The sequence below is a fragment of the Oncorhynchus gorbuscha genome, unplaced genomic scaffold (genome assembly GCF_021184085.1).
Source record: "Oncorhynchus gorbuscha isolate QuinsamMale2020 ecotype Even-year unplaced genomic scaffold, OgorEven_v1.0 Un_scaffold_167:::fragment_4:::debris, whole genome shotgun sequence".
Taxonomy (NCBI): domain Eukaryota; kingdom Metazoa; phylum Chordata; class Actinopteri; order Salmoniformes; family Salmonidae; genus Oncorhynchus; species Oncorhynchus gorbuscha.
The window spans coordinates 56,836-83,851 of NW_025744846.1; the positions used below are offsets into that span (position 1 = coordinate 56,836).

Below are 27,016 nucleotides of genomic sequence, written 5' to 3' on the forward strand. Positions count from 1 at the left end.
GTGTGTCTTAATGCCTTATATTGTTAGAAAACTGCTAGCCTATAATAGGTGGCATGCCAGCCATTCCTATGAGGCCACCACCAACACCACCAGGCATTGTGAATGATATCCATCAAGTTGCTTGTCACTCAGAGACCAGCAAATCATCATTATCCACAGTTCCCTTCCTCCACCTGAACTGCATCTAGATTCTACACATTTTAGAATATGAACTTTCTAGAATGATAGACTAATTCCTAATTCTAGAACGGTGTTAATCGGGCAAGAATGCTAAGATGCCGTGTCAGGGTGGAAGGGAATCATACTCAATGCCTTTTCACAATCTCAATCTTGGCCCAGGCTCAGAAATCCTACTGATATTCACGACCCTAAGGACCTTGCCGTGATATGTTGAGGGGAAGAAATCATATATTCTGTAAACACATGTTATGTAGGTTTACTATTAGGCTGCTATTGGTTCTGTCCCTGTATTGTCTGTCGATACATTGTTGTGAAGAACATAACGGTTATAAAGATAGTGTGTACTGTGATAAGAGGGTTCGCCTGACTAATATATCCTCTGTGTTACCGGCGGCCGTAGCTTTGGCGGCGTGCCCTGTTCCTTTCCACCTCTGCCACACCTCACTGTCCTCTTCAGGAGAGATGTTGCAGGTAGGCACAGATCTAGGATCAGCTTACTCATCCGGCCTACTATGCACTTTGAGATTCTTTACTTTAAAGAAAAGCGTTATACAAGTTTAAATAAATTATTATTATTACTCCCTCCAGTTATTTCAGCCTGATATGCTACAGACCATTTCTTTCTAGGCATTCTGTCTGTCACAAAGATGGTTAAGGGCCTGTATTCAAAAATATTTTCAGGGTAGCAGTGCTGAACTAGGATCAGTTTAGCCTTTAGATTATAATCAACAAGATTACATGGACAGAGTTGCTCACTATATGTCTGCTGCAGAGAGACCATGAGAAAATTAGTTTTGATCAGTCGGGGAAATAAAGGTGCTGAAAACATGTTGGTTCACTATTTAAAAAGAAGATGGAGAACAAGCTACAGGTACAGACTGCTTGGAGTCAAATAATATAATATCATCCAAAAATAATATTGTAATGTGTAACTGTATCGACCCCCCCCCCCACACACACCACTACTGGCTTGTAGTAATCCAATGCCGTTTTAGGCCTATGGTGTTAATTGCGGCCGCTTGTTGACAGCTTGGAGACGGCTTGGAAACGCAAGGAAGGCGACTTGATGCATTTTGCTGACATGTTCTATGACTTGGTGAATGTCGCCATCATATTGTTTTGTTTGGTTGCGAGGTACGGGTCCAGTGCATCATGATAACCATGAAGTGATGGGTAGATGGAACAGAGACGTGCATAGTGTGTCACAAAGAATAACTCATCTCACCTGTATAATTTGTCCAGAAATGATTCTCCATTGACATAGGATGGAACTTTTCATCATAAGATGAATCTCATGCTTCACCTGCAAGTCATACCCTCTGATCCCCATGGTTACAGTCAGGCCAGAGACTAGATCTGTTCTGTTCAGTCAAGCAGAGGGGACCCTGGCAGGAAAAAGGAATCTCTCTCTTTTTTTCCCACCTTTCTCCCTTGCCTCTCAAATTCACATTTAAATGAGCTTCATTGGCCGAGGCCTAACTGACAGGAGTGATTTAACGTTGTGCAAACAATGTCAGTTCTACAGTATTTCACAAATTCTACAGTGGTTGACAAATTATTTCAATCTCTCTCGCGCTCCATCCTTCTCTTCTTTCTCACTCTTCCCCCTCTGCCTCCCCCTTTTCTGTTTCACTTTCAACTCTCCCTCAGACATCCTCCTTCCTCTATCTCTTTTTCCCTCATTCTTTCTCTCTCCTCCCCCTGACGTCTGAAAGGCCCCGCCATCCAGATCTCACATTTATGAGAGTGGCGGAGAATAAGAGGCAGTGTCAGAGTGCTGCACCACATTCCTGAGCCCTCCCTCCCTGTCTAAATCCCCCAGAAAAGAGAGGAACGTGCCTCCCTCCTCACTGCTCCAGCCCCAAAAATGTTTATTTCCAGAAGAGGAGGCAGAGATAAGACTCCAGCCCAAGTTTCTCCCCTCCCATGCACACACAGGCGCGCGTACACACGCAGACACACACGCACAAATTCTCTTGGCCCTCTTTGCTTGGAGCTTGACCCGTTTAATTGAGGCGAATTTGTACAAGCACGCCCTCTGCCACAAAAGTCTTCCCTCTCTCCTTTTTCTTCTTCATTTTTTTGGCGCTCTGTATGACTTTGTTGGCACGGTGGTGGTGGGGGGCGATCATAAAAGAAGTGATGTAAATCCTGGCTTTTCACAGCTGCTGGCGTCTGTGCTTGAGTCTGATCGAGAGGGAGAAGAGCGAGGAAGGGGGGAATAGGGAAGAGGGTAGAGAGACACAAACAAGAGTGTGTGTGTGGTAGCCTTGGAGACCAGAAAACATGGCCGCGTCCTGTAATGTGCGACACATGGCCGTCCACAGGCCACGGTTTCCTGCTCCTCCACTGGCCGGCCAACATATTCCTAGGGGCTATGCTGAATGCTTTCAATGTGTCTCTATCTAGTAGCCTGGCACTGTATGTTTTCACTTGTATTCAGCTAACCAAGGTTGTAGCGTTCAGTTGAATTAGGTGTTAGTGCTGGGCTGGAACAAAAGCCTGCATGCCTGTTACTGACCTCTTCTGTAGAGCATCTCTTGACACAGGGGTCAACATTCTAGTGTGAAAGTGAATTTCCACAAAGTAGGCCCGTCTGGAGACTTGGCAGCTAGCTTGTTTTGTTGTGGTCTGATAGGCTTATGTGCAAAATTAGCTTTGGCCAGAAACGAAGCACTAACTCACATTTGGGGGTTTCCGTTGTCAGGATAGTTACAGGTTGTTTCTCACATCCATTCAACAATCAGCCTGTTCTGTTCTGGAGATACTGTCAGACTGTGACTAATGGGAGTCTCTTTTAGTCTCTTTATGTCCCCTCAGCCGAACGTTCTGGTGAGAAATAGTCCCAGGCCCAGAGACCTTGGATCATTGTTACCATGACGACAGTGTACAGTCCAATCGTCCCACCCCACCTTTCCTGTTGTCTTCCTGTTATCTCTCCCTCACATACCTCCTCTTCACACCCACGCACACCCACTCCTTTCTGTAGTGGTGACGTTTGGCTCCTCTTCTGTTGGTCGGGACGCATCAAAAGGTGCTAGTCAGTCAGACATCTTATCTCAGCCACAGCAACAAGCTCCGGTCCAGGTCTTTGTGTCCCACTGCTGACTGTGTGGCTGGCAACCTCAGTGATGTGTCCTTTGACGTGTGAAGGGCCAGATGAACACTTTTCTCTCTTTTGGACATGTCATTTGTAGCAGTCTTGGTTATTGTGCAGGGGGGAAGGAGGTGCCCAGAGGTGATGTATGGGGCTGATGGAGATGTTGGGCTAGCCATTGTGTGTGCGTGTATGCGGGTTCAGAGCACAACGATGTGTGTATGGTGATACAGAATGTGTGACATGGCAGTTGGGTGAGGTGAGGATATCTCATTGTGGGGTGCGGGGTGGATAGCCAAGGTGTGAGTGAGTTATCAATTTTTGGAATGTGGTACACACACACACACACTGAGGGGCAGACTACCTGTCAGAAGATGTCTCAATAGTCACACCATAGTGTGGCAGGTACAGTTGAAGTCGGAAGTTTACATACACTTTAGCCAAATGCATTTAAACTCAGTTTTTCACAGATCCCTGTCTTAGGTCAGTTAGGATCACCACTTTATTTTAAGAATGTGAAATGTCAGAATAATAGTAGAGAATGATTTCAGCTTTTATTTATTTCATCACATTCCCAGTGTGTCAGAAGTTTACATACACTCAATTAGTATTTGGTAGCATTGCCTTTAAATGGTTTAACTTGGAGCAAACGTTTCGGGTAGCCTTCCACAAGCTTCCCACAATAAGTTGGGTGAATTTTGGCCCATTCCTCCTGACAGAGCTGGTGTAACCGAGTCAGGTTTGTAGGCCTCCTTGCTCGTACACCTCCTTGCTCGTACACTCTTTTTCAGTTCTGCCCACAAATTTTCTATAGGATTGAGGTCAGGGCTTCGTGATGGCCACTCCAATACATTGACTTTGTTGTCCTTAAGCTATTTTGCCACAACTTTGGAAGTATGCTTGGGGTCATTGTCCACTTGGAAGACCCATTTGCGACTAAGCTTTAACTTCCTGACTGATGTCTTGAGATGTTGCTTCAATATATCCACATAATTTTCCTGCCTCATGATGCCACCTATTTTGTGAAGTGGACCAGTCCCTCCTGCAGCAAAGCACCCCCACAACATGATGCTGCCACCCCCGTGCTTCGCAAGCCCCCCCCTTTTTTTTCTTCCAAACATAATGATGGTCATTATGGCAAAACAGTTCTATTTTTGTTTCATCAGACCAGAGGACATTTCTCCAAAAAGTACAATCTTTGTCCCCATGTGCAGTTGCAAACCATATTCTGGCTTTTTTTATGGCGGGTTTGGGGCAGTGGCTTCTTACATTTAAGTCATTTTTCTTCCTTGGTGAGCGGCCTTTCAGGTTATGTCTATCGGACTTGTGTTGCTCTGGATATAGATACTTTGCACCTGTTTCCTCCAGCATCTTCACAAGGTCCTTTGCTGTTGTTCTGGGATTGATCTTCACTTTTTACATCAAAGTACATTAATCTCTAGGAGACAGAACGCGTCTCCTTCCTGAGCGGTATGACGGCTGCGTGGTCCCATGGTGTTTATACTTGCGTACTATTGTTTGTACAGATGAACGTGGTACCTTCAGGCATTTGGAAATTTCTCCCAAGGATGAGCCAGACTCAGGTCTTGGCTGATTTCTTTTGATTTTCCCATGATGTCAAGCAAAGAGGTTTGAAGGTAGGCCTTGAAATACATCCACAGGTACACCTTCAATTGACTCAAATGATGTAAATTAGCTTATCAGAAGCTTCTAAAGCCATGACATCATTTTCTGGAATTTTCCAAGTTGTTTAAAGGCACAGTCAACTTAGTGTATGTAAACTTCTGACCCAATGGACTTCTGATACATTGAATTGTAAGTGAAATAATCTGTCTGTAAACAATTGTTGGAAGAATTTCTTGTCATACACAAAGTAGATGTCCTTACCAACTTGCCCAAACTATAGTTCGTTAACAAGAAATGTGTGGAGTGGTTGAAAAACTAGTTTTAATGACTCTAACCTAAGTGTATGTAAACTTCTGACTTCAACTGTAGCTTAGTGGTTAGAGCGTTGTGCCAGTAACAAAGATTGCTAGATCGAATCCCCGTGCTGACAAGGTAAAAATCTGTCGTTCTGCCCCTGAACAAGGCAGTTAACCCACTGTTCCTAGACCGTCATTGTAAATAAGAATTTGTTCATAACTGACTTGCCAAGTTAAATAAAATAAATACAAATGAAATAGTGGAAGAGGAGGGCGGTCCCTCCCTATCCTGTCACTTCAGTACGGCCTCTATTTTGACATTGCTTAGTGTCGCTGCTGACCTCACTGAGTTTTGTATGCATTCGTTCTTCAGTTGAACAGCCACTCTGATGCTAAACTAGTAGCATAGTAGTAACTGTAGATAATAGTCGTAGTAGGTCAATACCTGTAGTAGGAGGACAGCAGACCAGTCCAGAGACTGGCTTCCGAGTTCAAAGGTCGTCGGTGGTGTACGGAGTGCGATAGTCGGCCGACCGAGCCGAGGGGACATACCAGGAATTCCGCCTGTCTAATTTTTAACTTTTACAGCCAAGAGGGAGCGTGCATACCAGACTGACAGCCGCCCAGGCCAGGAGAGATGGCCTGTGTGTGTGTGCACCTGTTTGTTAGCATTAGCGTTTGTGTGTCTTAGAGTGAGAGTGCACTGAATAAACACAGTGAAGTACGCCGGGCGGCATGCTGGCTTGGCTTAAACTGCAAGTTAATACCCATTGCCCACATTCTTAGACTTATCCAATATAGACTGTCCCAGTTTCTCAAACAGATTTGGAGTTTCAAAGATACAACACATTCTTCTAAAACTGCTCCTTCCCTCTCACTCCGCCACCCGTTCTCCACCCCCATCTTGTCATGACCCCGCCAGTGAACTTGGCTGTCTCTCATCTACTGTCTACATGGGCCAAGTCATCCAAGCTACCAGTGGAAAGGAGAGTGGGAACAATGTACAGGCAGCCACCCAGCCAGTCCTTGGGCAATGCATCCCAAATAGAAGGCACAGTGGTTTAGTGTCCCTTCTCTCTCCCTGTCTAGCCAGACTTCCCCCAGCCCACAGCCAGCCACACTGAGATGAGTGAGTGGTACCACAATGCCAGTTTTAGACTATGGTCCCTCAGGAATGTGTCACTGTTACGGCTGGATGCTCCAGTGTTGTTGTTTAGTGGCTTGTCTTTCTGAACTCTAGTTCCTAAGGTCACTGACAGTCTAACCAGCCTTGTAGTAATTATTTTTACTCGTCTTTTTATATGAATGAACCACCTGATGTAGTTTATAGATTGGTTACGATATGCACTAGCTTTACGTTTCATGTGTTTCTGTGTACAGATGTGTTTTCTCTCTCTCTCTCAGGTTGACGAAGCCCCTGTCGTTTGCGGACTGTGTGGGAGACGAGTTACCTTGGGGATGGGAGGCCTCATACGACCCTCAGATTGGCATCTACTACATCGACCACATCAACAGTAAGTTGACAGGTTTACCTCGGTGTTACCCCACTCAGTAACATTATGTCTATGTCCAAACCATCTGGGCGATCCACCCGGGCAATCACTGTTCTGTCCATCCTAAACAAAGGACCCCAGGCTGTTTCATCCAAGATTCTGCCTCAGATGTTTTGGGTATTCCGACACTGGATTTGAATTTCTCAAACACAACACAGAGAAATGAGACGAAACGGCAGAAACTGTAAGGATGTAGATTTTGTTTTGTTTTGTTTCTCTGAATGATGTGTCTGTAACGTCTGTTTCCAGCTCACACTCTCATACACGTAGATCCCCTGAACGCAGCTCACTCTCCGGATCCCAATCACCTGAATTCTGATCACCTGTTCACACACCTGTGTGTCATTATCACACACTATTTAGTTCAGTTCTTTGCGCCTCATCATTGTGAGGTATTGTTTGTTTTTGACACACTTCTATTCAGAGCTCTGTTTATCCCGTGATTTACTCCTCCCGCCTCATTAACGACGCCTTTTGCCTATTCCCTGCCTGTACTCGGATTTCCTGTTAACTACCTATTGCCTGATCTCCCGGATGACGTTACAAACCTTTTCCCTGCCTGTACTGTTGCCTCTTTGGACCCCCTGTGTATGACATTCTGCCTGCCCCTGGACCCAGCTACCTGCCTCCTCCTGTCTCCTCCTCCTCCTGTGGTCCTTTACATTGAACACCTGCTGCGCCCGGTGCTTGAAACCAGCTCGCCGTCTCCCTCATGTTCATTACAGTATCGTTATTTAGAAGCTGAAAACCACTGGGACTTATTGTATTATTTCTAGTCAGAGCGCCATGTTGTTTGATATTGATGAGTCGTACGATCATTCGCCAAGTGTCTCCATCGAATGAGGAATGTATTATTTGTATTGACTGAACTTTGAGAAATGAGCCAGCAGTCTTATCAGTGACATTAAGTAAGCTAAACATTTAGCAAACTCACAGATGTCATTCTAGGACAAGTATCAGGCCAAGACAATAAGCTATGTTGAATTTGTCAATATTGTCAGCAGATTGATGTTGATATTAATATTGTCACTGAATTTTTCAAATGTACATTGTACATGTTGATATAGTGAGTGAGAATCTCCACTAAATGAAATGCGTTTGTGATTGGTCACGTTCATTTCTAAATGAGCAGATTAAATTCCACAGGAGCCCGCCTGTGTTCTGATCTGCCATTAGGAAAACACCTGCATTACCTGGGATTAAATAAACATACTTCTATTAACCCCATTCAATTCAATCAGACATTTGTTTTCTCCCAATGCAGATGGAATCCATTTCCCAAATGTTTTTCCATTGTGCTGGCTGGCTGTAGCCCGCGGGGTTGAGGTGTGAGCTAGCTGCTGCTGTTGTTGTGTGGGCAAGGGATTCTATTTATCTGTTGCACTCGCAACACATTTCTACTGCGATTGTTTGTTGTTGTTTTGTCTAACACCGGTGGGTAAACAAACGCAGTCGGCTGTCAGTCAGGAGTGGATGGTTGTGTGGAGACTCTGGGCTTAGCTTCGGTGTGTTAAGGCTGGCCCTCCTGTGGGTGGTTGGACACAGTGTATTTCTGCACTTCTGAGCTATAGTTTGAATCAGAGTTTGGCTTGTTGCATTGTATTTATTTGTTTTATTTCTTTTTTCATTTTGTCTGGTTGGTTTCACATTGGGAATGTCAAATGAGCTAAAATGCCTCAACAAACCCACAAATCATTTGTTTATTGGAGATAAATGCGTATGTTAAATCCATCTATGATTATGAAGAAGCATAACTTGTGTGTCCCAAACCATTTAGCCTTCGCTTTGGTCTTCCAACAACATGCGGGAGGAAACAGCGCAATATCCCCTCTAACCGCAAGGTGAATAGGCTATATTCAGTAGCCTATGAGTGTCACGATACCAGAATCTGGGCTTCGATACCAGGTTAAGTATCACGATTCTCGATACCATCACAATGCCCAAACGACACCACTGCAAAAAAGAGAAGGCATATGAACCTGAGTCACAGAATGGCTCTTGATCCAGACAGATGAACACCACTAGTGCTCTGTTCAATCGTTGGGCATCCTTTGAGTTCAATATCATGACATTTTTTTTTGCGTCAACATTTTTCAGAGACAGCCGTGCATGCATTGACGAATCAATCGATGTGACTTAGGTTGTTATGTAGTTTGTTTTTACAATCTAATGGTAATTCTTTATTTGAATGGTACATCCCTATTGATTTTAAATGGGTAAATCGAGATGTAGCCTTGGTCCTTCTGTAGCTCAGTTGGTAGAGCATGGCGATTGTAACGCCAGGGTAGTGGGTTCGATCCCCGGGACCACCCATACGTAGAATGTATGCACGCATGACTGTAAGTCGCTTTGGATAAAAGCGTCTGATAAATGGCATATATTATTCACACGGATGCATATAATCAATAGGAGTGTGTGCGTGCATTGAGTTATTGAGCTCGTTTTGGCTGATGTTCATCTGTATTCCCATGAAAAGTCTTGTTTCCCTTCCATTTTTATTTTAGTGTACTGATAAACAACATTCACATAAGAGTAGCTTATTTGCTAAAAGTGTGCGCTGTCTCTTTAACCAGTAATGAAGTCATTCAGAGGCAAGAAGGGGGCAGCCCGGAGTTAGTTCACTGAGGCAATAGACCATCTTTGGGTTGAGACGTGAGGGACCAATTAAGTGAATGAATAAAGTTTGGTGGCAATGAGCATTAAAATCTTCATATTTTGCGTTATGGTTTGCATATTAAAACAAACAAAGCTGGAAGCTACTGGTGTCGTCATGCATTGTTCTAGCCTGTATGGACATTGTTTTGCGAACAGTAATGAACAGTTTCAACATTTCTACATGCCGTGTCGCATTATTCAGGTGGGTTCACTTCTGTGCAGCATGAGTGGGGAGCTAACATGATGCAGCCCAGACGCTTAGAGCAGGCTAAGTGGAGCACAGACACTACTTTTGCTCTGTAAGGCTGTGTTGACAGAGTTGATCCGGGAGACTCATTCGACGGCCGGACGAAAGTTTTTTTTATATATATATTTTTTTACATCTAGTACTGAACCGTTTTTCATGTTCTAGTATAGAAAAAGCACTGAACTAAGGAGGTAAATGCACCAGAGCTGGAAAAACCAATTTAGGTTGAAAGCCTCCTTTTTATAGAAGTGATACACTTTCCTTTCTCAGCAAACACCCCAATGACCGTTTGCCAATGCATATTTAATGTCTAACTCAAGGCCATCAAACTCTCTTCACGCTGAACCTCCCTTCACCTTTCTAGGCTGTATCCCATATACCTGTGAGGTGAGTGGAGAATGTGGACTGATTGATAAGGGCCCACAGTCTATCCTCGTCAGGTGGTCTGGAAAACAAAAACTCCTGGCCCTAGTTGGGGCAAGACGGTGGGCAGGGGTAGCTAGGGGTTTAGTCTGGGTGGGCACCTACTTCTCCCTGCCCTGTCCCCATCCTTGCTTCTCCCTCCCTGCCCAGGCTGTCCCCCGCCCCAACAGGCCTCACTTCCTTATTATGTAAACCCTGCTGCTGCCCTGTGGCCTCCCTGCATTGTTAGAGTGGAGGGAGGGACGGGACGGGGGTTGATAAGGGTCTGTTATGTGTGGTGATTTGCCTTCTCTTATGTGGCGTAGATGGGCCCAGAGAAGAAGGGTTGCCTAACCTAGTGGGAACTTACCCTGACTTCACATAACCACTCAGCGACTGTGTCAACACTGTCCATTGTGCTCTAGCCACTACCTCATACCTTTTTAGGGTTGATCATCAGCATGTGGCTTTGTGTTCACAAGTGTGTGTGAGGCTCAAATCATTTATCATATCATACAATGACTTCTGTAGGACATCGATACAGTGTGTTGGGAGTGCAAGAGCAACTCCCAACACTGACCAGAAGTTATATAGCAGATCAGAAACAAAACATTACTTAGGGCCTAGCCGAGGATTATCCTACCCAGCAAACCTGGGAACATTCCCAGAACATAGCGAAGATTCCCATTAAGTTATAGTTAAGGTTTTATATAACATTAGGATGATGGCAAATTATTGTAATATTTTCTTATTTAATTTAAAACATATCTGTGGAATGTTCTAACATTTAATTTACTACAATGTTGTGCACAACATCTGTAACAACCACATTCCCCAAATGTTCTCATTGGGTTTCCAGGCAATGTAATAACACAATGTACCAGTGATGTTTTTCCAGCAAACTGAAATTTAGTCTTGTGGAAGTTCCCAGAACATTCACTAGGTTGCGTCAAACATTTTCATAACACAGATCCAGTCGTGCTGATTGTTATACAATGTTTGTATAAAATATTTGTTTTTGTGTTATTACGCCGCGAGCTAACAAATGTCTTGGGAACTTCCACATAGCCCATTTTGGTTTGCTGGGTAGCCTACACCCTCAGCAGAAGAATACACAGGGCTGAGAGTTCCATAGAGAGAGACCGAGAGAGCGGGAGAGTGGAGACTGGCACTGACACAGTCACAAGCACGTAAACGCGCGCACACACAGTACACACACACACAAATCCTGATGTAGTGAAATCCGGTTATTCCTCATAGCAGCCAGTCTCTGCATTGCTGACATACTTAGTGTGGCATGGAGGGGGCCGTACTCTCAGTGTAGAGAGACTTGTTGTTTTCCACACAAAGGCTGTATGCCTCCCAAATGGCATGCTATTCCCTATATAGTGCACTACTTTTGACCAAAGCCCTATGGCCCCTAAACTACATAGGGAATTTGGAACACAAAGTACAGTAAGGAATGAAGGATTAACCCTTTCCTGCCCTGCCACCGGACAGGGCTACCCCAGAAGAGCAGGTCAGAGACAAACAAAAAAGAGGGTAGAGACAGAGAGAGAAAAGGAGCGAGAGTGAGAGAAGAAGAGTGGTGTTGTGATTGATTCAGATGGATTGCTTCCTCTGCTCTCCCACTGTGCCTTTCTCTTTCCTCAAAACAACCCACTGTTAAGATGTGGTTGTAGGCCTGCTTCGTTTGCAGTATACAGTGACTTCAGAAACTGTTCACACCCCTTGACTTTTTCAACATTCTTTTGCCTTAACAGTGTGAATTTAAAATGGATTCAATTGAAATGTGTCACTGGCCGACACACAATACCACAATGTCAAGGTGTAATTATTATTATTATTATTTTTTTTTTTACAAATTAATTTAAGAATGAAAAGCTGAAATGACTTGGGTCAATAAGAATTCAACCCCTTTGTTATGGCAAGCCTAAATAAGTTCAGGAGTAAAAATTTGCTTAACAAGTCACATAATAACAGACTCTGTGTGCAATAATAGTGTTTACGTGATTTTGTTTTTACGACTACCCCATCTCCTATTATATGTAAGGTCGAGCAGTGAATTTCAAACACAGATTCAACCACTAAAACCCGGGAGGGTTTCCAATGAATCGCAAAGAAGGGCACCTATTTATTGGTAGATGGGTATAAAAAAGCAAACATTGAATATCCATTTGAGCCTGGTGAAGTTATTCATTACACTTTGGATGGTGAATCAATGCACCCAGTCACTACAAAGATTCAGGCGTCCTTCCTAACTCAGTTGCTGGAGAGGAAGGAAACCGCTCAGGGATGAGGCCAATAATGACTTTAAAACAGTTAGAGTTTAATGGCTGTGATAGGAGAACTCTGAGGATGGACCAACAACATTGTAGTTACTCCACAATACTAACCTAAATGAGAAAAAATATTCCAAAACATGAATCCTATTCGCAACAAAGCACTAAAGTAAAATGGCAACAAAAAAAATGTGCCAAAGAAATTAACCTTGTTTCCTGAATACAGTGTTTGTTGTGTTTCAGACAACTCCAACACATCACTGAGTACCACTACATCATTTCAAGCATGGTGGTGGCTGCATCATGTTATGGGTATGCTTGCCGTCGGAAAGGATTAGGGAGTTTTTTAGGATAAAAATAAATGGAATCGAGCTAAGCACAGGCAAAATCTTAGAGACACAAAAGGAGGCTACAAATAAAGTATTGTCGCCATCATCATCGTTTTGTTTATGGGAGTAGATCTCATTGATGACATTCTCCCCTCTCTAGAGAGTACCCAGCTAGAGGACCCCCGGGCGGAGTGGAGGAAGGAGCAGGAAAGGATGTTGAAGGAGTACCTGACAGTAGCCCAGGATGCCCTGGTCACCCAGAAAGAGCTGTACCAGGTGAAATGGATGGATGAGTGAATGCATGGAAGGATATATGGATGGATTGATGGGTAAATAAAATGACAATGGATGGATGGGTGGGTGAAAGGATGGATGAATGAATTAACAAATAGAATGAGGGAATGGATGAACAAAGGACCGTATGAATGAACAAGACTTATTTCCGTTGTGATCTTCGATACCAGGTCAAAGAGCAGCGGCTGGCCTTGGCCCTGGATCAGTACACACGCCTCAACGACGCATACAAGGACAAGTCCAGCTCACGCACCAGCCGTGAGTAGTGAACCTGAACCTAGTTCTAAACCTATTGTCACACACAAGTGTGTTCTGTCCTTCACACACTAACGGTCCAGGCGGCTCTCTCTCCTCCAGTGTTCTCGGGGTCTTCGTCCAGCACTAAGTATGACCCTGACATCCTCAAGGCTGAGATCTCCACCACCAAAGTCAGGGTAAGGTGCATCTCTTTCACTCACTCACTCACTCACTCACTCACTCACTCACTCACTCACTCACTCACTCACTGACTGACCTCTTCTCAACTTATTTTGTTGTATTTTATCCACTTTTTCTCCACAATTTTGATCTGGTCTCATCGCTGCAACTCCCCAACGGGCTCAGGAGGCCGAGGTCGAGTCATGCGTCCTCTGAAACGTGACCCGCCAAACCGTGCTACTTAACACCCGCCCGCTTAACCCGGAAGCCAGCAGCACCAATGTGTCGGAGGAAACCTGCAAGCCTGCAGGCTCCCGGCCCGCCACAAGGAGTCACTAGAGTACAATGAGCCAAGTAAAGCCCCCCCCGGCCAAACCCTCACCTGGCCAAACCCTCTCCTAACCCAGACGACACTGGAACAATTGTGCGCCACACTATGGGACTCCCGAACACGGCCGGTTGTGACACAGACTGGGATCGAATCTGGGTCTGTAGTGATGCCTCAAGCACTGCGATGCAGCGCCTTAGACCGCTGCGCCACTTGGGAGGGCAACTAGTGTCTTCTTGACCGTCTCTCGTTCTCACTTTTCTTTTTCTCGTTCTCTCTCTCGCTCTCTTTCTCTCAAAGGGGCTTTATTGGCATGGGAAACGTATGTTTACATTGCCAAAGCAAGTGAAAAAAACAAGAAACAAAACACCTCTCTTCTCAATGAAAGTGCATTCCTCTGTCTCTGTTAATGCCTCTCTCTGTCCGCTACTGTAGGTGAATAAGCTGAAGAGAGAGCTCTCCCAGATGAAACAGGAGCTCATCTACAAAGAACAAGGCTTTGAAACCTTGCAGCAGTAAGTCCCCTTTTCATATTGATCACACACCTGTCTGTATTAAATACACACACACACACACACACACACACACACACACACACACACACACACACACACACACACACACACACACACACACACACACACACACACACACACACACACACACACACACACACACACACACACACCTGTGTATTGTATGCTGCTCTGTGACTGTTGTGATTTTACAGCTTTAGTGTTACGTGTCTATTGGACTTGATAGTGCCTGAGGGCGGTCATAAAACAGTGTGATTACAGATGTAGGAGCTTCATTTCATCACTTTGGTGCAGGGCATTTAAAACTGCAAAAATTGCCATTAATTATATTCCACATAATAATTCACTATTCCGTTACTGCAGGATTGTTTTCCTGCTGTAGCAAACTGGCTCAAAATAAGATCCGACATGTGTAGGAACCAATGTATAGGATTATTTGAGAGAGCCGCTACAATCTACTAATAGGAATTCACATTCATAGAGAGAGAGAATGAGATTGGGGGAGAGAATGGCCATGAGATTGGGGGAGAGAATGGCCATGAGATTGGGGGAGAGAATGGCCATGAGATTGGGGGAGAGAATGGCCATGAGATTGGGGGAGAGAATGGCCATGAGATTGGGGGAGAGAATGGCCATGAGATTGGGGGAGAGAATGGCCATGAGATTGGGGGAGAGAATGGCCATGAGATTGGGGGAGAGAATGGCCATGAGATTGGGGGAGAGAATGGCCATGAGATTGGGGGAGAGAATGGCCATGAGATTGGGGGAGAGAATGGCCATGAGATTGGGAGGAAAAGAGAATGGCCATGAGATTGGGAGGAAAAGAGAATGGCCATGAGATTGGGAGAGAATGGCCATGAGATTGGGGGAGGGATGGCCATGAGATTGGGAGGAATGGCCATGAGATTGGGATGGCCATGAGATTGGGAGGAAAAGAGAATGGCCATGAGATTGGGAGGAATGGCCATGAGATTGGGGGAGAGAATGGCCATGAGATTGGGGGAGAGAATGGCCATGAGATTGGGGGAGAGAATGGCCATGAGATGGGAGGAAAAGAGAGGGATGGCCATGAGATGGGAGGAAAAGAGAGGGATGGCCATGAGATGGGAGGAAAAGAGAGGGATGGCCATGAGATGGGAGGAAAAGAGAGGGATGGCCATGAGATGGGAGGAAAAGAGAGGGATGGCCATGAGATGGGAGGAAAAGAGAGGGATGGCCATGAGATGGGAGGAAAAGAGAGGGATGGCCATGAGATGGGAGGAAAAGAGAGGGATGGCCATGAGATGGGAGGAAAAGAGAGGGAGAATGAAGAGGGAAGAGGGGAGGATAGGAGAGACAGAAAGTAAGAGGTGAGAGAGAGAGGGGGGGTTTTGTTGCTCACATGGCAGGCTCTGGCTTAAGCCCTGTCCAAAGCAGCCACTTTTTATTACAATAATTGAAACAATGAAGCATTGTCGTTCACCCTCCACACACACTCCATCCGCTCGGGGCACACACAATAAAGGAAAAGAGTGAAAAGGTGGCAGGAACACACACACACACAAACTGCACATTAGGAAGGTCAGAAATCATGCATGGCAGCTTAACAAAGGTTGCTTGTTATGTAATTTTGTCGTACTATGCTGTTAGACAAACACTCAACAGAGCTAGCACTACCGTTCAAAAGTTTGGGGTCACTTAAAAATGTCCTTCTTTTTGAAAGAAAAGCACATTGTTTTGTCCATTTTAAAAGAACATCAAATTGATCAGAAATACTACAGTGTAGACATTGTTAATATTGTAAATGACTATTGCAGCTGGAAACGGCTGATTTAAATAAAAAAAAAGGAATATCTGCATAGTCGTACAGAGGCCCATTATCAGCAACTATCACTCCTGTGTTCCAAAGGCATGTTGTGTTAGCTAATTCAAGTTTATTTTAAAAGGCTAATTGATCATTAGAAAACCCTTTAGCATGTTAGCACAGCTGAAAACTGTTTACCTGATTTTAAAGAAGCAATAAAACTGGCCTTCTTTAGACTAGTTGAGTATCTGGAGCATCAGCATTTATGGGTTCGATTACAGGCTCAAAATGTCCAGAAACAAAGTACTTTCTTCTGAAACTCGTCAGTCTACTCTTGTTCTGAGACATGAAGGCTATTCCATGCGATGAATTGCCAAGAAACTGAAGATCTCATACAGCGCTGTGTATTACTCCCTTCACAGAAAAGCGCAAACTGGCTCTAGCCAGACTAGAAAGAGGAGTGGGAGGGCCCGGTGCACAACTGAGCAAAAGGACAGAGTGTCTAGTTTGAGAAACAGACACCTCATAAGTCCTCAACTGGCAGCTTCATTAAATAGTACCCGCAAAACACTAGTCTTTATGTCAACAGTGAAGAGGTGACTCCGGGATGCTGGCCTTCTAGGCAGAAAAAGCCATATCTCAGACTGGCCAATAAAAAGAAAAGATTAAGATGGGCAAAAGAACAGTCACTGTACAGAGGAACTCTGCCAAGATGGCCAGCAACATTAACAATGTCTACACTGTATTTCTGATCAATTTTATGTTCTTTTAAATGGACAAGAAAATGTGCTTTTCTTTCGAAAACAATCAAGTGACCCCAAACTTTTGAACGGTAGAGTATATCTGACCGGTAGAGTATATCTGACCGGTAGAGTATATCTGACCGGTAGAGCATATCTGACCGGTAGAGCATATCTGACCGGTAGAGCATATCTGACCGGTAGAGCATATCTGACCGGTAGAGCATATCTGACCGGTAGAGCATATCTGGACTTTTAACACCCATATAGACATTGATGTGTTCACATTCAAATTGATCTATGCAGAATCCAGATCATTGGAGATTCTGATATTTGTGAACAAATCTTTTCTCTCTTTGGTGTTTTATTTTTGTATGTGTGTGTGCTCTCCCTTTTTGCAGGATCGACCAAAAACTGTGTGGCGAGCAGAGTGGATACCGTCTGAAGGAGGCCAAGGCCATCGTGACGGAGCTCAAGTCTCTCCGCAGGGCCATCAGCTCTGGAGAGAAGGAGAAACAGGACCTCATGCAGGTACGTGTGTGTGTGTGGGAAATATTTTTGGTCTGTGTGTGGATTCCTATATCTGCTTTTTGAGAGCTCCTGGCAAGGTCATGTTCGTTAGGCACCCAAAAGAAGGAAACCGACTGAAACAAGAAGGGACTGGCTGAACTTATCCGATTTTGAAATGCTAATTTTTCGTTTTCTGTTTTTGGTATGGTGTGCCTTTCAACCCTGAATTTCCCTCTAGAGTCTAGACCCACTCCATGTTCTCCTCTCTCCCATAGTCTCTGGCTAAGCTAAAGGGGAGGTTCCACATGGAACACAACATGGGCCATTCGGAACCAGACCTCCGGAACCCAGTGGGCTCCAGACAGACGCTTGAAGCCGGCTCCCAGACAGACGTCTCTGGAGAGGTGAGCACCACCTCTCATTCGCTCCTCTCTTTCACTCTCTCACTTTCTCTCCCCTTACTCTCTCCAACTCTTATCTTACTCTCACTCAACAATTTTTCACCCCCCCCCCTCTCAATCTTTCTCTCCTCTCCTTTTCTCGCTTTCTCTACTCTCTCTCTCTCTCATGTCCCTCCTTTGTCTTAATAAAATGCCTGTGTGTTGCTGAGAGGAATGTCCCCGCCCCCTGTATGTGGGCTTTCCCTAGTGGGACTGGATTCCTCTACACACACACACACACACACACACACACACACACACACACACACACACACACACACACACACACACACACACACACACACACATTCCTCTGGTTCCTCAGAGCAGATGATAGCTGCCAGGGGCCCAGCCAGGCAGACTGGGCTCAGGGTTAGAGGTAGAGAGGCAAAGCTGCTTACTACACTGGGGATTTTCTCCCTCCCACACACACACACACACACACACACACACACACACACACACACACACACACACACACACACACACACACACACACACACACACACACACACACACACACACACACACACACACACACACAGTGAGACCTTCACCAATGGAATGCTAAATGGAGGGAGGGCAGAACGAGGGATGGAGATGTGGAGGTCTCTCTAATGATATTAAACCCAGTCACTTGAACTTGAAGCAGGTACATGTGATGTTTTTTGTTCTCTCTCTATCTCGCTCGTTCTCCCTCCGTTTCTCAGGCTGGTTTGAGGAGCAGGTCATCCTTGGCTGAGAAGGTTAGACTTAGTCTCCAATATGAAGAGGCCAAAAGAAGGTAATATCTTTTATTTTTATTTTACTGCAGACATTCCTTATGTTAATATGCATATCACCTGACCACAGAACTGCAACAGTAAACTCAACTCAATAGAGATGGATAGAGGGCGTACTAACCAGAAAGCCTGTTTTAGCATGGGCCTTAGGTCACGTTAGCATGGGCCTTAGGTCACGTTAGCAGCATGGGCTTTCAGAGCAATTAAGGGTCCATGTCCAGCCATTAAATGGTTATGCATTATCAGTCACAGGCTGTGACCTGGACGGCTGTCAGTTTCACACATTAGCGATGTGATCTGTGACCACCGTGGGCAGTTTTAGGCTCAGTGAATAAAAGGCAGGTAAACCCCTCCCCTTATGGGCGGTAAATCCCTGACATTTGGGCTTTGAACCATTTTTCTAATCCACCGGTATAGAACAGGTGTTTCTAACAGAGAGCCGGCGGTGGAGTGTGGCAGCGTGACAAATCCCCTGTTACCCCTCCTTTCGTAGATGTGGGCTTGCTGCTGGCTTTAGACCCCTGAGAGTGTGTGCCAGGAGAAAGGAGTTCAAGACAAGCATTTTCACTGCGTTCCCTTATGAGCGCGCGTGTGTTTTTATATAGGGGTTCAAATAGACTACATGGCCAAAAGTATGTGGACACATTCTCAAAAAATCGTGGGCATTACTATGGAGTTGGTCCCCCCTTTGCTGCTATAACAGCCTCCACTCTTCTGGGAAGGCTTTCCACTAGATGTTGGAACATTGCTGCGGGGACTTGCTTACATTCAGCCACAAGAGCATTAGTGAGGTCGGGCACTGATGTTGGGCGATTAGGCCTGGCTCACAGTCGGCGTTCCAATTCATCCCAAAGGTGTTCGATGGGGTTGAGGTCAGGGCTTTGTGCAGGCCACTCAAGTTGTCTATGGAGATTGCATGGCTGTGTACTCGATTTTATACATTTTGGCTGAAATAGACAAATCCACTCATTTGAAGGGGTGTCCACATACTTTTGGTGTATATAGCATCACTACCCTCTGTTGCTGTTTCTCTCCTTCCTCCCACAGTATGGCCAACGTGCAGGTGGAGCTGGCCAAGCTGGAGAGCGAGGCATGGCCGGGGGCGGTGGACGTGGAGCGGGAACGTCTCCTCCTGGTCTCGGAGAAGGAGGAGCTCCTCAAGGAGCTGCAGTTCGTGTCGCCACGGCGACGCACCCCGCAGGACCTCCAACGTCTGGAGGCCCAGAGGCTCCAGCTGGAGCAGGACCTGCAGGCCGTCAGGAACACCCCCAGCCACGGCCTGGCCCAGAGGTGAGACCCACGATCTCCGGCACCTTCCCTTTAAAACCCCGGTAGTTGCCTCGCAGCTAGTCGTAGCCGTGCAGTTCCAGACGTTTAGACAGAGGGAAGTTTAAAAAGTCCCCTGGACGTAGGCGATACGTGAGGTTGTGTGTTATGTCGTGTTTGTCTGAGTTCCTCGTTGACGTCCAACAGATAACTAATTGATTTGCACGCCCACGCGGTTTACGGCCTTCTGTTTACCTAATGAACGACGCCAACGTTCCAAAGGGTAAACACTGCAAGGTGCCTTTAATTACCGTTCATTAGCATACCAATTGTTACTCACCCACACACTGAACACACACACACACACTGTGTGGTAATTGTCTTGTTTTGGAAGCAGAATGTGTCGCTGCAACATCGCGTCACATTAGACGGCAGAGCGACAGCCGTAATTGGAAACATGGCGCTTGTATGGGTTGTAATTGTAATTACATATTGTCACACACACACACACACACACACACACACACACACACACACACACACACACACACACACACACACACACACACACACACACACACACACACACACCCTACATTTTGAAGAAGCCCTATAATTGTGTCTTGAGCTAATTAGGCTCTGTGTAATTGCTCGATCAATGAAGACAGTAATTAAGGTTAGTGTTTTTGAAGCTTAGTTAGCAGAACAGAGGGGATTCCTACCAGAGGGAAGGGGGCATGTTGTCTATTTAGTATTTATTAGACCAAGAAGTCTCATTGAGGTCAGAAGAACACTTTCCCAGACACGGACCCTGTCCCAGACACGGACCCTGTCCCAGACACGGACCCTGTCCCAGACACGGACCCTGTCCCAGACACGGACCCTGTCCCAGACACGGACCCTGTCCCAGACACGGACCCTGTCCCAGACACGGACCCTGTCCCAGACACGGACGTGTGCCCTGTCCCAGACACGGACGTGTGCCCTGTCCCAGACATGTTGTACCAGTAATGATTTGTCTCTCTAGGTTGAAGGTGCAGGAGAGGAGACGAGTCCTGGTGCAGAGACTGGAGGAATCAACCAGACTGACCACACTGCTCCACTCTCAGCTCAAGAGGTTTGTGTGTGTGTGTGTGTGTGTGTGCCTGTGTATCCGTGCACTTCAAGCTTGTATACCTATACACAAACACACTCTTGCGCTAAGGCTGCGGTTACACAGGCAGCCCAATTCTGATATTTTTTCACTAATTGACCTTTTGACCAATCATATCAGCTCTGACAAATATCTGATGTGATTGGTCCAAAGACCATTTAGTGGCAAAAAAAGATCAGAATTGGGCTTCCTGTCTAAACTCAGCCAAAGTGTTCCTCCAATACACATACATACAGCTGCAGTAAGTAAAACGTTGCTGGTTGAGGTGCTTGTTCATGGTGCGTGTTGGCTGTGTGTGTCATGTGTGTTCTCTCCCTTACAGTTTGTCGGCCAGTACCCTGTCCGTCTCATCAGGTAGCAGTCTGGGTTCTCTGGCCTCCAGCCGTGGCTCCCTCAACGCATCCTCCTCCCGCGGCTCCCTCAACTCCCTCTCCTCCGGAGACCTCTACTACACCCCCGCAGAACCCCCCTCTCCCCTGGACCTGGACTACCAGTGTAAACTGGACCTGCTCCTCCAGGAGCCCTTGACCCCCTCTGGGATAACCTACAGGCGGGGAGACCCCCCAGGAATTATCACCACCATCCACGAACACGAGGTGGAGAACCCACACCCACACAACACGTCGCTTCACACACACGCCGTGGGAACCGGTACCACCGACCTGGTCCCATTAGCGCCGCTGGTTGCGGTGTCCTCGAAGCCGGCCGAGCCGTCCAAGTCGGTGACGTCGCTTTCCTCGAGGTCGTCGTTGTCTTCTCTCTCGCCGCCGGGCTCGCCGCTAGTGCTGGAGGGGGTCTGTGCGTTCCCGTCGGCGGGCCCACAGGACTTTGGGGACGGCGACGTCGGTCTGGTGGTGTCGGACTTTGGCGGTCTCAGCCTGGGATTCTACGACGGCCAGGGGATGGGGATGTTTGAGGCGGAGACGGGGGAGAGGGACAGAGGGGAGGGGGGGGGAGGGAAGGGAGAGGGGCACTGGCCACCCTCAGAGAGAGTATCACAGGTGAGACGTTTGCTCTGTTCAAATTCTTCTTTTTTTTGTGAACAATGGTTCATTTATTGGGTCACAAGTGCAATATAATCATATTACACCCATAATATATATTTATTTGAATCAAATTAGAATAAACAACCTGTACTACACTAGAATATTCAGTCATTTGCTGATACAACACACACCTACATCATATCCAACAGTTTAGAGATTTCTGAGGCGGCTACTTTCCGTGTTTCCAGAGAACTAGGACTGGCTTTATTCATACGGGAAATGATTCCTTCCTTCCTTCCTCCCTTCATTGGAATTTACCACTGATTAGAAATGCCTTGTGCTGCATAGCGCAACGCTGCCACCTAGCAGCTCAAAATGGAGCTGCACTGAAACAGTCCTCCACTTCCCCCGAACAGCACACATCTGTGTTGTAGCCCCGAACCAATACTCTGCATTCAACTCAAGGGCTTGATGATTAGTCGACAAGTTGTGTCAGGTGTGCTTGTCCAGAGTTCCAGCTAAAAGGTGTACTGGTGGAGGGACTGGATGTGTCTCGTAGATCTACCAAAACACTTTTCTGGATTAATTAACTTTCCTCGAGTACTTTGCAAGCAGAGCAGCAGCCCCCCCCCGGCATATTAACTGTGGTGTCTTATTTCAGTTGTACTTCATGTCTTGGTCTGTGTTGTTGTCAGACGTGGACCTCCAGAGGCCGGGGGAGGACAGGCCCACCTGTGTGTCAGCAGCCGTGTCAGACGAGTCCGTGGCCGGGGACAGTGGGGTGTACGAGGCCTCTAATGTCAAACGGTGGGTCACACTCACTTCCCGCTCTTTTCATTATTTCGATCGATTGGTCGCACACTCTCTCTCGCACTTCAATACTCTCCATCCCTCCCTTCCCCCGTGCCTTTCATTTTCAACCTCTGCCCCCTTCGTTCTCAACCTCTTCCCCTCTCTCCATCCCTCTCTCATTTATCTTGCGGTACTGCTGTTCCCAATAGTGTTGGTCCACTCAAAGGGTCACAATGGGTCTTTTAACCTCCTCTTCCTCTCCCCTTCTTCCATTTAACCCAACGCCTGCGATGTTTGGCGCAAGCTGTGATGGGAGAACCACAAGACCTCAATTAAAACGGACCACCAAACTGAAGGCTCCTCAACACACACACACACACACACACACACACACACACACACACACACACACACACACACACACACACACACACACACACACACACACACACACACACACACACACACACACACACACAATTAGCTTCGTCTCACGTGTATAACACAGTCGGAGACAGAGCTGCTTCTGCTCTTTAATGACTGAATGGAAGAAGCCCTGTCTGTTTCTCAAATGTGAGAGATGTTTGAGATGCTGACACGCAGAGTTCTGTTGCCCAGTTGTGTCTTCCTAATTAGTGCATGGGCTCAGTTGCCCAGTTTGGCTTTTCGTGATTAGACTGGCATCATTGATGTCTGTTTTTCCCACTAAAACGGCTCCTATGGTTAAACTCTTTCATCATCGCTTGCCCCCTAAAGGAGGGGTTTGATGCTGATCCTTTCAACCAGTGTGGTGTGGACTCTATCTCTCTCAGCTAGCGTTCTCCCTCCTTCTCTCGCTCCCCTTTTCTCTTTCTTTCTTCCTCTGTCACTTGCTTTCTCTCTGCTTGCTCTCTTTTTCTCTTTCTCTCTTTCATACCCTCTTCTCCTCCTGTCCTCCCTTGCTCTCCCCTTGATTTGATTTAAATTAGACGATGAGCCAAGGACACCCTTTCTTGCTCTCACTCTGAATCTGAAATGTCTCTGTCTCTGTCTCTCCTCTGCTCCACCTCTGTTCTATATTCCAGACGTTCTTTTTGATTGGTAATAATAAAAACCTGCTGTGTTAGTAGGTCAATGGAGTCTGATGAACCGGCGGTCTACCTGGAGGATGAGCCTGTCCTTCCTGAGTCTGCCCAGGTCCAGATAGGCCTGAAGTAAGAGTACACACACACACACACACACACACATTAAGCTACGCAATGTCTATTACTCCATCCTGCCCTGTTGTCGGACAACTGAAAGATAGTGTTGTTGTTTACAGATATGATGCTGCCAACTCCAGTTTTGTCATGGTGATCATGCAGCTGCAAAACCCTGCTGCCCTGTCAGTCCCCTCCACTACCAGAGTGTGAGTTTTCACCCACTCACTCACTCACTCATTCATTCATATATCCGTATATGTGAACTAACTAGACTCTGTCAGTGTTGCGTTGACACAGACAGCATCGCAGCGTGTTACAGACCATGTTGACTTTGAGAGTGCCGCTGTGCTCAGCCTGTCAGTGTTGCGTTGACACATCCACACGGACATCCACACAGACATCCGCACACCCACGCATCCGCACACCCACGCATCCGCACACCCACGCATCCGCACACCCACGCATCCGCACACCCACGCATCCGCACACCCACGCATCCGCACACCCACGCATCCGCACACCCACGCATCCGCGCATCCACACCCACGCATCCACGCATCCACACCCACACACGCACGCATCCACACCCACACACGCACGCATCCACACACACACACGCACGCATCCACACACACACACGCACGCATCCACACACACACACACGCACGCATCCACACACACACACGCACGCATCCACACACACACACACGCACGCATCCACACACACACACACACACACACACACACACACACACACACACACACACCACACAAGCGCGCATCCACACAGATATCACACACGCACGCATCCACACACGCACGCATCCACACACACACACACGCACGCATCCACACACACACACACGCACGCATCCACACACACACACGCACGCATCCACACACACACACACACACACACACACACACACACACACACACACACACACACACACACACACACACACACACCACACAAGCGCGCATCCACACAGATATCCATACACACACACACACACAAGCGCGCATCCACACAGATATCCATACACACACACACACACATCCACACACACACACACGCGCATCCACACAGATATCCATACACACATGCGCGCGCATCCACACAGATATCCATACACACACACACACACGCGCGCGCATCCACACAGATATCCATACACACACACACACACACACGCGCGCATCCACACAGATATCCATACACACACACACGCGCGCATCCACACAGATATCCATACACACACACGCGCGCATCCACACAGATATCCATACGCGCATCCACACAGACATCCATACTCGCATCCACACAGACATCCATACGCGCATCCACACAGACATCCATACGCGCATCCACACAGACATCCATACGCGCATCCACACAGACATCCATACGCGCATCCACACAGACATCCATACGCGCATCCACACAGACATCCATACGCGCATCCACACAGACATCCATACGCGCATCCACACAGACATCCATACGCGCATCCACACAGACATCCATACGCGCATCCACACAGACATCCATACGCGCATCCACACAGACACACATCCACACAGACACACATCCATACCCACACATCCACATCCACACCCACGCATCCATACCCACACATCCACACATACATGCACAAATCCACACATCCACACATACATGCACAAATCCAAACATCCACACCCACGCATCCATACACACATCCACACCCACGCATCCATACACACATCCACACCCACGCATCCATACACACATCCACACCCACGCATCCATACACACATCCACACCCACGCATCCATACACACATCCACACCCACGCATCCATACACACATCCACACCCACGCATCCATACACACACATCCACATCCATCCACACACACAAATCCACACAACCATACACACAAATCCACACATCCATACACACAAATCCACACATCCATACACACATCCATACACACATCCACATCCACACCTACACATCCATACCCAAAAAGACATACACACATACAGACATACACACACTTGGCCTTACATCACACAGGTGTGTCTTGTCTACTCTCTGCAGGGGTGGGTGGGCTCTGTCATGTTATTATTTATTGAGACCCCTCGCGGCTTTCTCTCCCACCAGCAGCCCCTTTTCCTGTTTCTTTTATGGCCGACAAAAATTAAAAAGTTAATCCATTCTCTCATGTTCCCAGGCTTGAAAAGACATTTGTGTCCAATCGAACAGCGGGGAAACGCCTTTGAATCCCTCGCTCAATATTCAACTGGAATATCTCCCCCAAAATATGATGCAACTTAGCAGGGGGTAGCTACGCATTTTAAAAAACTGTTTTATTCTTTCTTCAACCAAACTTCCTTCATCTTATTATCATTCAACTCATTTGAGTGAAAATGTGGGCTCCTTTGTAGTTTGTGAAATATGCATATGCAGATGAGTCTGCTGTGTGGGGGTTCGTTTGCGGGTGAGAGGAGAGGAGTCTTGCAGAGGTTTTTTTTTTCCAGGAAGTGTTTGAGTCAATGTTAACTGGAGCAGAGAGAGAAATCCTCAAAGATGCTTGGGGCCTCTGGCCGGAAGCTACAGAACAGCAGGCAGAAAGGGAAGAGCACACATCTCAATAACACAACACACCATAGGTAACCAGCCTTTATCCCAACAGTCCCCAGGCCACGTTCACTCTTCCAACCTACTGCCTCGGTCTCCACATTAACTCTCTAAGTTTAGGAGTATTAGGTTGTTATTGGGTGACATGACCTCAACAACATTGAAATGTCATTGAATATATGTTTTTTGTATAACCCCCCCCCCCCCCAACAGATACATCCGGGTGGCGCTCCTCCCGTCTTCCAGTGACATCAGCAGTCTGTTCAGGACCCGCGTGGTGCCTGTGGCGCTGCCCGACAGCGTGACGTTCAACGAGGTGTTCAGGGCGGCCGCGCCGCACGCCGTCCTCCGGCACAAGACGCTCCGCGTGGACGCCTGCACCGTGGGTCTCGGAGGCACCGAGGACTGCCTGGTACGTACACAAGGCACCGCACAAACACACTTACCAACAGGCTTTGAGCACCTACCAACACTCCGTTAACTAAATACAGAGCTGATACTGGACCTCCACTGTAG

At 46.8% G+C, this 27,016-nt stretch overlaps 1 protein-coding gene across 1 annotated transcript in view; it reads left to right on the forward strand.

The window, feature by feature from the left end:
• Positions 1-27,016, forward strand: part of LOC124017140 (protein WWC2-like) — a 35,179-nt gene that overhangs the window by 1,949 nt on the left and 6,214 nt on the right. Inside the window, 16 exon segments of the mRNA XM_046332536.1 lie at positions 6,604-6,713; positions 12,828-12,943; positions 13,132-13,219; positions 13,319-13,395; positions 14,142-14,221; positions 17,167-17,296; positions 17,551-17,679; positions 18,426-18,499; positions 19,545-19,787; positions 20,791-20,880; positions 21,239-21,889; positions 21,892-21,917; positions 22,598-22,709; positions 23,804-23,887; positions 23,995-24,081; positions 26,714-26,912. Coding sequence (XP_046188492.1) covers positions 6,604-6,713; positions 12,828-12,943; positions 13,132-13,219; positions 13,319-13,395; positions 14,142-14,221; positions 17,167-17,296; positions 17,551-17,679; positions 18,426-18,499; positions 19,545-19,787; positions 20,791-20,880; positions 21,239-21,889; positions 21,892-21,917; positions 22,598-22,709; positions 23,804-23,887; positions 23,995-24,081; positions 26,714-26,912 — 2,296 coding nt within the window.